At 38.3% G+C, this 14811-nt stretch overlaps 1 protein-coding gene across 1 annotated transcript in view; it reads right to left on the reverse strand.

The window, feature by feature from the left end:
- LOC116670945 (ankyrin-3) overlaps positions 1-12651 on the reverse strand; it is a 152702-nt gene extending 140051 nt beyond the window's left edge. The window contains exon 1 of the mRNA XM_032501675.1: positions 12341-12651. Coding sequence (XP_032357566.1) covers positions 12341-12376 — 36 coding nt within the window. The 5' untranslated portion in view covers positions 12377-12651. The remainder of the gene's footprint in view (positions 1-12340) is intronic.
- Positions 12652-14811: the final 2160 nt, after the last annotated feature.

Genomic DNA, 14811 nt, shown 5'->3' on the forward strand with positions numbered 1-14811 from the left:
TCGCTATCGGCCTTAAAAATCCTTTATCGGTCGGGCTCTATAGAGTACCAGTATTTAAATCATTATGTAAATGTTAAGATATGAGGAAGAAAGAGATCACCTTTGTCTTTCAGTTATGGTTCATGTAACTTCATAGTGAGAGAGGAGACAGATGGGAAGCATCAGAGACGAGAAAAGAAAAAGGTTTATATTTAGCGACATGTTTATACGGTGAGATGTGTACGTTATGTTCCTCATCGCAGCGAAGGCCATCACGTGCAAGTTTGCAGCCGACAAAACAGTTGTGTTCTCACTGGTTGGTTATTGTCATAGAGGGTGTGAACTTTGACCACAGAAGCATTTCATAGATGACTGCTTGTGTGTGTGTGTGTGTGTGTGTGTGTGTGTGTGTGTGTGTGTGTGTGTGTGTGTGTGTGTGTGCGTGCGTGCATCACAGTAAATGGCTATAACTTGTATGGTGAACAGACACAAGGTTAGTTCACCAGTGTCTGGAGATTTATCCTGAAAATATTTGGAAAATTGTAGATTATTCCAATATCATTTCATTATAAAATTCACAATAAAAACTGACCAGCAACATCTGAAATTCGAGGGGGAAAACTATCACTTTATAACAAGCAGTTTGATTTAGAATTTTTTTTTTTTTTTAAATAGTATTGAAGCTTTTTGAAAGCATTTTTTGTCAGCTATAATAAGTACTAGACAGACTTTGTCTCCTACTTCTCGGAAAGGAGGCTTCAAGTTTCCACATCATAGTTACCCAGCATATTGGACCACAATTAGGTTCCAAACCAGTAGCAAAAAATCCTTCTTGTACAACCACATCTTAAATTCAGATTTAACTTGAGCACATAGAAACTTTCCCACTTAGTAGAATAATAATAAAACAGCCTTCTAGTGTTAAACTGCACAGTGAAGCTTATACATTCAAGTGAAGCAACACTTTTATTGCATTGAGCGGGACTTTCAAATGTGACTTACAGTCTCATTTTTACTTTAATGCATGACGTGTGCCAAATCCACACGTTCATCATGTTTATAGCCTTGCCAATTATAATAAAATCAGTCATCTTATTTGACAGGGGGGAGGTTTTGAGTTGAATCCAAATTGTTTTACGGGACCAAATACACTCTACAGTATGTGCATCCAATGGGCTTGTGTCTGCTTGTCTTACAGGGTGTTATCAACACCAAACACTCCCTTATCACTGTTGGTAAAAGATACACTCTGATAAAGGACAAAGTCAGAGGCACTAGCTGGGTTTCTCAAGCTAGCTTTGATGGATAATTTGTTTCTGTGTTTTGACAACTTTCTGACATGGCGCTGATCTGCAGACATTTACTCAGTGTTTGTGTGAATACTGGAGGGGTGTGTATGTGTGTGTGAGAGAGGTTCTGCACTGAGGCCTGTGATTTGTGCGTGAGTGTTTTTTCGGGTGGATTTGCAGTGACAAAGATGCTGATGTGAGCTAATGAGCTGCTGGAGGAAGACCAAACTTGAACTCTTGTGGTAGTGGAACTCACCATTCTGTGATGTTCCATGCATTCCAGCAATGCCTGTATTTTGAAACTGTGATCAAATGTACGGTCTGTGCCACATGTCTATTTAATCATCCCCTACAACCCGTTTCCCAAAATGCCTTCTGGTGAACCCCACAGCACAGGTGGGAACTTGTTGTTGGTGCACGTTGATTGCGAAATCCACATCCACGAAAGCAGTAGTTAATAGCACAACAAGAAGAGTCTTTTTTAACATAGAATGAGCTGTTCATCACACTTAAAAATACAAATACTGTGGCAGTTCGAGGATAGATCTGCAGGTTCCTAACAGTTTATAAAAGACAGGAATGAAACCAAAATTTTGAAAAAGAAGTGTTTAGTCTGGTTTCCTGACATCTAGGAATTCAACTAAAACCACAACCTGATAGGATCAGTGTTTAATGTAAAATGATACCAAGAACAAGAGCTACTCGCATTAAGTATCTGTCTTTCCTGTTTTTCTTTAACTTCGCTTCTCTCATCCGTCACATTTGTTCCTGTCATCTTGCCACTTCACCTCTCCTCCTCCCTCCTTCTCCTCTTCTTCTCTCAAAGAGAATTGCAGCTTCACAGTTCAGACTTCAACGTCGAAACATGCGCGTCCGTATTCAACTGTATCCCGTGCAAACTAGACGGCGATGTCCTCTGCATACTAATGATATCTTTTGATAGATTATTGATAACGGCCAGCCAGGAGGAAATGAGTCTGAAGTGCCATAATGGGAACAGTTTAATCCCCATGGAAACAACCAAAATGTGGCATGATTTCGCCATGACAACCACATAAGCTGTGAGAATTGTGTTGGGTGAACCAATCAGAGCTTTGGAAATAAATAATATCACAATCAACTCAAGTACAATTTTGAGGTACTTGTGCTTTACTTGAGTATACTTTACTTTTATTTCCCTACATATTGATTGTACGTTTTACTCTAATACAGCACAATTTTTGATAGCTTTAGTTACTTTGCCGATTCAGATTAATTGCACAAGAATACAATCAATATTATCATATCATTAAGATGTTACAAGCTACCCATCAGTATAAAAAGTGATATATACAGTGTGAACTAAAAAAAACTTGAAAAATGGGTTAATAATACACCTATTTATGCTTGTCTATGACCCGAAACTCAAAACTAAACAAGCTTGAGGTTCTACAGAAAGAGAGGCCTGTTTAAAATGATAAATGTTTTTATATGGAACATATATGACCAAAAGTACAAAACAGACGGCTTACACAGCTAAGCATACAGTATCACTAACTATCTGCAATGCATATAGATATTGACCGTTCAAATTTGGGAGAAAATTGGGTCGGAAATCAGCAAAAATATAGTGAAAGAATAAACATGTTCATTCTTTTTTTTTAAAGGTTTCAACCTAGGAAAAAACTAAGAGTGGTGTTTTATCCGTTTTTATTGATCAAACAGATGGTTGGTTTTCTGCAACACCACAGATTTACAAGTTAAATGTCAGATGAAAAGGTTAACTAGTCCTTGTAAAGTCAAAGAGGCTAATTTACACAGAAGAGAATGAATTCCACGCACACACACAACACACACACACACCACACACACACACCCCACACACACACCACACACACACACACACACACACACACACACCACACACACCCACACACACACACCCCACACCACCACACCACACACACACACCACACACCACACACACACACACACACACACACACACACACACACACACACACACCCACACACACACACACCACACACACAACACACACACACACACACACCCACACACACACACCACACACATTGAAAGCAAACACACAAACACCAGTCACAAAGATATGGACTTTCCAACCTCGCTTGATTACAATCCGTCTTTGCTCTCTTGACCGGCGCGCCTCACACAATGCTAATGGCTGTAAAGGACACGGTTCCACGCCTAAAATGGTCTCTCGCCAACCGCAGTGAGCCACACGGTGACAGGAGCAGAGCTGGAAAGTTGGAACCCGACTCACTTTCTACCACCAAGCTGCTTTCCCTGCCCCTGACACTCCGACAGCTGCAACATCTGGAGGGTTTTTGCAGCCTCTTCTGCAACAACTACAAAAAGGAATGATGCTTTAAGACTGTGTTTGAGGCCTAGTGACATCAGTTTATTCGAGAGCTTTGGGAGCCACTGGGGCCTGGATTAACTGATGTTTAATTTGGCACTTTCAAATCATCAGATGAACAGGAAATGTCGAGTTGTGTAATGTCCACAACGTGCCTTAATCTGTTAATGTATAGGCAGTTTGTAACTAGAGATAGATGTCAGATATGAACCCTTGTTCAGACATCACACCATATAATATATATATATATATATAAATATATATATATATATATTATAATAATATTTATATATATAATAATATATAATATATATATCTATAATATATATGACATGGAAGATGTTTTTTTACAATTGAACATGTTGGAGTAAAACTAAATAAATCATAGTACACAGCATTGACATTTAAATTATTTTAACCACAAAAAACACAGACAAAATCCCATTAACAACAAATAAACCTGAACTGAGAAAAAAAAGGGTAAAATTTAGCACAACATATGAGCTAAAATCGCCCTGCTGATGCGGAAAAACAGTTCCTGCATCGCTATGCATCCTAATATAATAAGAAAAAGTAAACAGTAAAAAGTAGAAAAATGGCAATAAACTGACATCAAAACAGAGGAAAACACTTAGTTTTTTACTCCATTACACTATATTTAGTCTCGTAAGTAACATTACACATTTATTACCCTAATACTTTTTTTTACTTTCACTTCCTTTTTCTGATATCATGCAGTTCTATACTAATCTAATCAGTAGTATGTAAAGTATCTAAAATTGTCTCCACATTGAAGAGCTATACCATTAAAATCCTCTTACATAAAACAGAATTAACGTTCTATACACTTTGAAAGGAGCCATTCTGAAAGAGTACTTTCACTTTTGAGACTTTACTAGTAATTTGCTGATGATACTGCTGTACTTCCGGACTTTCATTTAAAGTAGAGTATACACAGAGCTATTTCTACAGTTCCTCAAGTAAAAACTCAGACTACTTCTTCCATCACTGCAGACGGGTTCCTGGACGGTAATCCGCATTAACCAAGCCCTTCATTACGACCTACGTTCAGCGTTCACGTCGACCCATTCAGAAAGATATAACAGAAGCACACAGCATTCACTGCTACACTGAATAACGCCCTGGTGTCAGTTGGTGCTGTGACCCCATGATTCTCAGGCATTACTGCTTACACACTGGTACTCATTCATTCATTCATTCAATCATTGATCCGTCCATTCTTTCAATGTGCAGATGTTCTTTTGTCATTCACAATGCTGCTAACCCACCGTGCCATCTCCACCTAATATAAAACCAAAAGTATTCTAGACTAGGAAGCGTCATTTTGACAGCAGAGCATGCTCTTTTGAAAAGTATCTCAAATACAAAGTTTCGTTACTGACGGGTTGCTGAAACATCATTTGAGAGAGACATTTCCTTTAAACGTTTCACAATTGAAGCACTGTGTCACTTTTTAGGCATCCAAATTGCACCATCATAACCAAACCATGTCTGATGATGATGATGATGATGATGACCTGGCCCTTTGACTGTACTAACATGATTGTTTCTATATCTTATTGTCTTTCTGACCTTTGGTATCATAAATTCAAAATACGGTTCAGATGTTTAGATACAACACACACCTAAGGGCAAGGCCCATCTGTTTTATGCACACATTACAGCATATGTTATTTATATATATTTATTATTTATAACGGAGTAAAATAAGTTTAGGCAGAATGCAGCTGTGTACCTTTTTAAATTCACAGAACTGTTTAGTTTGGAATGAAAACTTTCCCTGTTTTGCCAAATGTGCAGCCAACGAACAGAATAAAAAACGGGTTAATCATTAGTTTGATTTTTGCCGGCCCATTTATAACATATCCACATTGATGCCTGTAAAATGAAAGCACTGATTGTAATGGTGATTGTTACAGACAAAGTTCTGAAGTTAGCTATTTATATAGAAATGATTCTAGAGTCTAGTCGTCACTAATAATCTCAAATCGAGTCTGGGTAAGGAGACTTGTTAAAGTCTCTTGGTTTGACTATGCCATCCCACGTAGGCTTTTCAAAAGAAGTCAGTCAACAGTCCGAGATCCTGTAAAAAGTCAATGTTGCTGGAAATCTGTCCAAAGCGGAGGGGGAGCAGACACATCTGCCAATGCAAATAAAACATGAGCTCGCAGGTTCGCCTGGTTCTCAGGATAAGATTCCTCTGCCACAGTGGTCCATAGATCAGATGCTGAGAGTATTTGTAGAAATGTCGACTTCCCACTTCCACATTTTGCACTGGAACGTGTAAAAATCAAACACCTCCAAGAAATTAGGTTTATGGACAAACAAATGTGTTTATAATATAACAACTGATTGTAGTGACTACAGCAATTTCAATTCAATTCAATTAGGATGCCTGTGATCAATATGAGACGATATAAAAAGAATGAATATAAAGTGTGAATCTAAAATAAAGGGGCATCTTGAAGATGATATGTATTGATATTCTCACTTTGCACCAATAATATTCAATTGTGGATCCCTGAATCCATATATGGTTATTTTCAGCTGTACGGCTTTTCTTGCTTAGATCTTTTAGTAAATAAAGATAAAGGCAATTTGTTTAAATGTTAAGTGCCTAGAAAAAAAGGGCTGCAAATCTTGAGTAAATAGAGACTACTTTACTTGTATCTGTGTGTCCTTTTGAAAAGCTACCATTCAGTTATCACAGGCTTTGGTCTGTTTGGCCACGGCCTTCTGTGTATCTGGCTCAGCTAGTCACAGACCAGCACACGGGCACGGGCACACACACACAGACACACACAGACAGTAGTGCACGTGCGCACACACACGCTAACAGAAGAAACACATGCTAATGCTACTGTCCTTTGAGAAACTGCTTCTGCCTCTCTTCACACACCTCGGTATGAGATACAGTTATTACTGCTGTCTGCTCCGTGTCTACCAAATAACAGCATCTTCCTCTCCGCAAACAAACGCTAAACGCAGTGACTTGACATTACCTCACCACAACTGAGGTCATGTTTACTCATTCCATTACAATCCCATGCACTGAGCCAGAGAGCCAGTGTGGATGAATCAGTAAGCTCGCTCCCTCCACGCAGAGCTGAGTCAGCTGAACTAGACCCTTCCCATTACAATGAGAGGGACTATGGAAAGGCTTATGTAGTATAAATTAATACAAAAAGTGGAATGATTACACCGACTAGGCAAACCTTTTGTTTTCTCGTGACCTTTTTGTAGTTATTAATCATTGTTTTACAAAACTCACACATTGGCACACATGGGTGTATTGACAAGCAAAGCTGTAGAGATGCCCTGATATACTGTACAGTAACAATTAAAATTACAGAAAATAATGAAAAATGGTTGCCACAATTTCCCAGAATTGACTTTAAAATTGTTTTAGCTGACGAATAATACAAAAAGCGAAAGATATTAAATTTACAACAGAAATACATGTGAGAAGCTTGAACCAGCAAATGTTGGGCATCTTATATTTTCATTAACAAAAATGTTAATTATATTTTTTATTGATTTGTTGTTCCAGCCCGAAGTGGTTTAAAGCCTTATAGGTCTGGGCAATATGTTAAATATTTTCGCACTGGCCACCATCAACCCACATGTGTATGTATTGTCTTTCTGTTTTAAATGACTGGTAAATAATAATAAAAGTACCTTCACCAGCTAGCTGCCGTGCTAACCAGCTGTTTCTGCTAACATGTCTACCCGATGATGACCCACATAACTATCATCGGTTATTCACTGACCTAGCTAGCTACATATCCCAAAAAGAAAGCCGTTCCCTTGATCATTTAACCTAACACACACACAAAAATATTGGTTAAATTAAAGATGACGTGGCATGGAAACTAGCTTCAAAAAGGTAAAAAAAAAAACGAGTTAAATGTGGGTCTGCGGATCTCCTGCCCCCGCCTTTAGCGTAGCATTGCGTACCTGTAACCCAGCCAGCTACAAAGAACTGCTAAAGCATCCAGACTTTTAAAAGCTTTGAGATCAGCACCAGTGTATGCAGATACCCCGTTTAACACATAGTGGACTGAAGTCAGGCCGACTGGAAACGAAGAGAGGGTTAATTAAAGTTCTGCAAGCTAACAAGCCTTCTAATGGTCAGCAAGCTTGCAAGCTGAATGACTGAAATAAATACAAATACCCTCAATAAAGGGCAATGTTACCAGTCATGTTGAATACATGATCATTATCACTGTCATCTTAACACAATTGCCCACATCAGTGGCATTGACATCATCATCAACATGAACCACATCATATCATTTACTAAAGTACACACTTTACCCAGTGAGTTAGGACTCACTGCCTCCTCCCATGGCCTGTGTTCAGAGGTGAAATGGCTGTGGGGACGAAGTAGTGCTTGTACTTGTTATCTTAACAGCGGGGAATCTGAACCGAGAGCCAGAAGGCAAAATCTGAAATTCAGAGTACAGTGGGTGGGTGGGTGGGTGTTGTCAGACAGGATAGCTTCAGCCTCACTGTACCACCAAGATCTTGCTGCTCACTTTTCACCATCCTGGATAGTGCATTTTTGGCCTTGATGCTGAGGTTGCCGTACCAACAGATTAAAGAAAACGTTAAAAAAGACTCAATATAATATCTGTAAAATACGATCATGAGAGTTTTGTCAACATGAAACTTAGATAACTTACGGAGGCAGAACAAATGTTGCTGACCCTTTTTAGACAGCATCTCGGTTTTATAATTAAAATCCGCTTGTTATCAATAACAATCCCCAGGTACTTGTACCTGATCGCTTTCTGCAAACCAATTCACTTTAGTGGAGCTGTTACACTTGGTACATATCTTGGTCTTAATTCTTAAAAAAAAAAAAAATACTATAATAAAAAGTATGTTAGATACATGTATATGTATACAATCTGCCAATTACAGCGGAAAATTATCCAGAAACTATTTTATAATCAACATCTTTTTAAGCAAAACGTCCAAACACCGGCTGGTTCCATCTTCTCAAAATGTGATGATGTGATCTTTGTCTTGAATCATGATAGTAAGCCAAATATGTTTGGGTTTTGGACTGTTGGTTGGACAAAACAAGACATTTGAAGACTAAACCTTGGACTCTAGGTGTTTTTCATTTCTTTCTGTCATTTTATGGACAAAACTATTAAATGTTTTATCAAGAAAACAACCAGCAGAAACCAACTGTTGATTGTGAGATGAGGTGGTAGCACTCTCTGGCTTCTGTGCTGTCGTTGGCTACTACACAACAACACAACAACGAGCCAAACCATGAACATTAACATAACACCAACAAATAAGACACTGAATGTGTGTTTTGACGGTGAGGACCACTTCTGATCAGATGTAACCCTAAAAGCACACACCCACACGCACACACACACACACACACACACACACACACACACTATTTATAGTTATTAGAATTTGCACTGTATTGATAAAGAAAATTTGACTTCAGAACTTCTTCCAAACTCTCTGGAAACCTTGTGCCTTTTTGCACATGTACACACAGCTCTGCAGGCTCCAGGTGGAGTATCATTTTTGTGCTGTCCTTTTGCTTTTGACCAGGAAGTAGGTGGAGCCTCGCTGCGTTTGCTCTGCTACAATAAACCTTCTACACAGCGACCTGACAACAGCAACAGGCAGTTATTACTACCACCACCTTGAAACCTTCCTTCCATTTCCCACTGCCAATCTGTGGTCAAACATTAATGGACAGATGGGTGGAACCACAGACAGACAAGCGCACAGATACAGATCAACAGACTATATGGCTAAAAGAAATCACCTTACACACATCTATTATTATCTAAAAGAACCTACGAGTTGTGGCAACAGTAAATGATCCACCTGTTTCAGCGTCACAAAAGCATTCTTCAGCATACTAAGTGTTTTAAAATATACTTTGATGCAAAATTAATAAAAATGTTCACTGAAAAAGTGCCACCTCATGTTTCAAGTATACAAACAAAAGGCTAAAAAAGAATGGAAAGTCTAACAACTCCAAGTCTACAACTGCCATTTTTTACTGACAACCCCTAAATGCTGACAAGAGGTTATTGTTTGAACCTTGCCATGCATTTTTCAGTTTGATTTCACCATTTCCACTCAGCTCCAAGATGATTCCCCTCATAAAGTCATCCCCCACCACATTATGCAAATCAACTCTGTGTTTTGAGAATTTACTTAGCGAACACTGGAGAAATGACAAAAACTATTCATGAAATATTACAAATTTGAGGTTGTTACCTGATTTATGTCTGCCAGTGCACACATCTTTTCCTTGTACAACAAAACACAGTCCATAAAAGTATTATATAACTACCAAAGTCGTGCATAAACATCATTATCTTGTTTATGCATTATGGGATTAGTACAGTGTGCGACTGGCTTGTATGAGCAAAATCAGGATGCAAGTTTTCTTCTCTAGAATATCATTTGTTGAGCTCCAAGTACATTGTTCATATTTATTTTCGCTGAGCTCTTCCCAGTCTTCAACCTTTAAATGTGAAGTTCAAGTTATTTATCTATAAAAAATCCATGGAGATCACAGCTCTCAGTACCCCATTACCCCATGCCAATTACAAAACACAAGATACAAAATACTTGGGAAGATGTAGCCAACTGATCTATGACTTTAACTAGACTATGGTATGTTTTGAGAGTGATGATTAGCCTAAACTGCTAGTGGTTCTGCTGATCTGGTCAATTAATGTTGAACATCTGACATTTTGTGCAAAAACTGCAAGCTAACAAATGTTATGGGTAATGATTCAAGTTTGGGGTAAAGGTAAGCCAAGAAAAGAAAGAGAGAAGAAGTAGCACAACTGAAGGAAAGACAGCTGAGCAAACAGTCAGACACTTTAATATTTGCAGACTGGTTGTAACCTGTCGTTGATTAAACTGATAACAGGCCTGCTCGTTTATTCTTCCTGCTGTAAAACTCAGTTTTCCATTGGATCAAGGATGGACGGTCTGGGGGCCTCTTTCATTATGGGGTGGTAGACGAATTTTGTTAAATAGTTCCAGACAGGGGCTTGGTAACCTATATCGACAACGTTTCATTTTGGGATTATTCAGGTGATCAGGCTAGAAACTCCACCAGATGTCCCTCGTTTCTGCCGGATGTCCCTCACCTTCCGCTTTCTTTGGGTTGGCATTTTGAACTCTGGTTGCGTTATGAGGACTATAGTTACCTGGTCCTCAGATCTCTGCAAGGTAAATCCAGACAGCTAGCTAGACTACATGTCCAATCTGAACTTTCTGTTGCACGACTAAAACAACTTTTGAACGTACGCATGTTCCACCAAAACAAGTTCCTTCCCGAGGCTATTTAGCAGAGGCACCATTGCTCCGTCCGGCACTTAGCGTCGCCCAAGGCCAATAAACCAGGGCACGTTTTTCTGCCATCCCGAAATGCTGTGTGGACGAGCCAGGCCCGCATCCGACAGGCATTAAGATATTTATGTCCAAGCCCGACCCGCACTTGACAGTTAAAATCAATTTTTTTCCTCATACTAATGACACAATTAGTGTTTCACTTTGCATCAAGTCAAACAGGCCCATTGGCTTCCTACATAATAAATGGACTGTATTTATATAGCGCTTTTCTAGTCTTAACTACTCAAAGCGCTTTTACGTAGTAGGCTACAGGAATCATTCACACACATTCACACACTGTGGCCGAGGCTGCCGTACAAGGTGACACCTGCTCATCAGATAGTATTTAAGTATTTAATTCACACAAAAGTATGAAAAGAAAGGCTTTACCATGTGGTTATTTCCTACAGAAAATTGATTACCAAAATATATATAATTATCCAGATATATAATGCCATCAGGATAGAAGCTGTCTCTCAGATTACACTCTGTACCAAGGAAATAATTTTGTCTTTAGTCTGTGGGACACAATTTATGGACCAGGACGTCTTTGCAGCACTACAATGCTTAATTTAACAAATATTGCGCCCCCCCCCCTTTGAAAATTGGATTTTGCACTACTCCATATTGCGATTTTGATCAAATTGATTGTGTAGCCCTAACATAGGCCTATTCACTAAAGATGTAATGCTTTGCAACATTCATTCAAACATGGTGAGCAAAAATGATCTGTAGCCTACACGGTGATATCCACTACAGGTTTTATAAATCACACTGATATTGTCCTAAAGTCATTTGGAGTAATATTTTTAGAGAAAATCAAGTTTCTCTGGGGAATGGGGTATTACCATGGTAGTAAGGCAGACATGCCCAGAGTCATTTCATCCAGTAGGATCATTTCAACAAGTGAAAGTAAAAACTCCCGTTGACTGGAATGAATCCCAAACTAACGTTAGGCTATAACAGTAAAACGTTACTCAAAACACCGGCCAGCCTTCCGTTACAGATAGAGGATGTCACTTTTTGCATGGCAAAGTAAATGGCCAAGATAGATTTAGCTGTAATAATATACTTTACTAGATTTTTTTTATGAGGTCTCCCATTTTCCTTGCAGAGGAAAATAAAACTTTAAGTCAGGAACCAGGGGATATATTTCACCACCTTAACCAACAACAACAGACCAAACTGGGAGATTAATGCTGACATTACGCGGGAAAATGTAGCTGTTAAAGTGATTTTCAGCAGCAACACGAGTAGAAAAAAAAAGTCCGTTTACCTGCTCCTCGCGGTCACCTGTGGCGGAAGAAGCCATGTTAAAGAAGCTGCTCCGGTTCACAGGTAACGTTAAGATCCCAGGAGTTGAGGAGGAAACTGCTAAATCCTCGCACCGACCGTAAACTAATAGAAACGCATAAGAAAAAGTGGCATTTGAGTGCAGCTTCACTCTCTGGCTGGTTCGAGCCTTTCACGGTCCCGAAACAGAACCGGGGGAGAGCGGTGAGAGCGTCGGTTCGTCCCGGTGGAAACTCCAGGTGGAGCGGATCAGAATCAAGCCGCAGCCCGGAGAGACTCCCCGAGAAACCAGCGAGGAAGCCCGACACAAGGTGGCAGCATTACCCGGCTCTTCGTTACTGTACTTTACAAAGCATGACTGGAAGAGATGGAGCTAGAATGGTTTCCTTATTACTAAGAAAAAAAGATCTGAGAGAAAGAAAAGTTTGAGTGTAAGAGCTATCATACTGAAGGAATAAAAAAAAAAAAAAAAAAAAAAAGTATGACAGAAAAAAATAAAGTTTTTTTTCATACAAATAGAAAAAAAAACTCAAAATACTTTTTTAAACTCTTATATATATTTTGCTATTAGTATGAAAACAAAATCTCTCAATTTGAGAGTTTAAAAAAGTATTGAGAGATTTTACATTTTGAGAGAAGTACTTTTGAGAATTCTTTTTCACACTGATAGCAAACCATGTTTGTGTTTAAAAAAGTATTTTGAGAGAGATTTTTGGGTTATTGGTATGAAAACTCATAAAATGTTTTTGCCATTAGTGTGAACCTTTTCTCTCAAACTTTTTTTAAGGCATCACATATTACAGTATTTTGCAATAGCCTATATCCACCCCTTCGACTATTTATGGAGACTTTAATGAGAATATATCAGCTGAAAGGGGTCATGTTGCATAATGCCTGTACTATAAGATTTACTCAAGTGCTGTACTACTCTACACTTTTGAGGTAGCCTAGTTGTACCTCGATTTCAATTTCACTAACCCAATTAATGCTAAATAGTTGTATGCATGTATGAGTTATTTGTTTCTGTATATTGTGTATTGTATATTATTGTTTCTATGTATGCATCTTCAACCAAGACAAATTCCTAGGAAGTGCTACTTACCTGGCAATAAATCTGATTTTGATGGTACTTTATACATTTACTCCACAACATCTATTTAAGAACTATAAATACTTTTCAAACTAACAAAAAACATATTAGTTCATAAAAAATATGTTTCATATCTCCAGCAAAAAGAGTAAACATTTTCACTCTAATTCCAACCAAAAGTAACAGTGACAGAATGTATGACTATTTTGGTCGTGGGCTTCATACGCTTCCTGGTCTGGTCTAATTTGTGTTATTTTAGGAGTCCTTTACGTGAAGCGTTTGGGAACATCTGAAGTAAACAAGCAAAAGTTGAAGTGAAATAGTTAAAATGAGCTCCACCTTGACCAACACCTCTTACATTAATATATCAAAAATAATGATCCAAACATATCAAAGTATAACACTGACAGTAGCCACTCTGAATTAGAATTACTTTTAACACTTTAAGTATGCAAACATTTTGCCAATACTTCTGTATCTTTGCTTAGGCTAAGTGGAAACTTGAATGCATAACTTTTGAAAGAGTATTTGCACATTATTTTATTCACTTTTACTCAAGTTAAGGATTTCATTTTGTCTTCCACCGCTGACTCTAAAGTACACAGAGTCAAGGCACTTTTATAGTACTTTAGTTTCCATTTAATGTGACTAAACTTCTACTCCACTACATATATACTTGACTATGCGACTGGACATGCCACAAGAGGTATCTTTACTTCACCAAAAACAAATACTGTTAAACAAATGCTCATGTATAGAGCAATGCAAGAATGGAATGTGTTACCTGAACAAAATACACCGTAATATACACAGAAAGCAGTAAAAGGGGATTTAAAAGTTTAGTTAAAACATCTTTTGATTAGAGAAGTTGAATAGGCAAAAACATTGGTTGAAGTTTAAGAACCTATGTATGTTTGTGCACATCTCACAATTGAACAGAGATGTTATCTGCCAATATGTGGATATACCGGCTTTAAATGTGTTCAACCTAAATGTATGTAATGCCCAATAACTGCACTGGTGGAGCCGTCTGTCCTTGTCGGGTGTGTGTATTTTGTTAATTTATACGAGTTCTGTCATGATAGTGAATGTTTAGTTTTTGACCTACAATTTTAAATTATTGCATTTCCACATTTTGAAGTGAGTTGTAAAGCCCTCAGGAAGAATAGTAAGCTAATAAGGATCATAGATTAAAATCTCTCAGGTGTTGTACTTTAACTCCCCTGCATTTGACAGCTGTAGTTACTTTTCAGATGCCCCCTTTCTGTCCAGTGAAAACCATGCATCTCCAGATGTTGATTTTGAATATTTGTGATGAACGCGAGGATAAAGTGTTCCTTTGTGTGGAAAAAAAAAAAACAAAA

This window comes from Etheostoma spectabile, chromosome 21, assembly GCF_008692095.1.
Source record: "Etheostoma spectabile isolate EspeVRDwgs_2016 chromosome 21, UIUC_Espe_1.0, whole genome shotgun sequence".
NCBI lineage: Eukaryota > Metazoa > Chordata > Actinopteri > Perciformes > Percidae > Etheostoma > Etheostoma spectabile.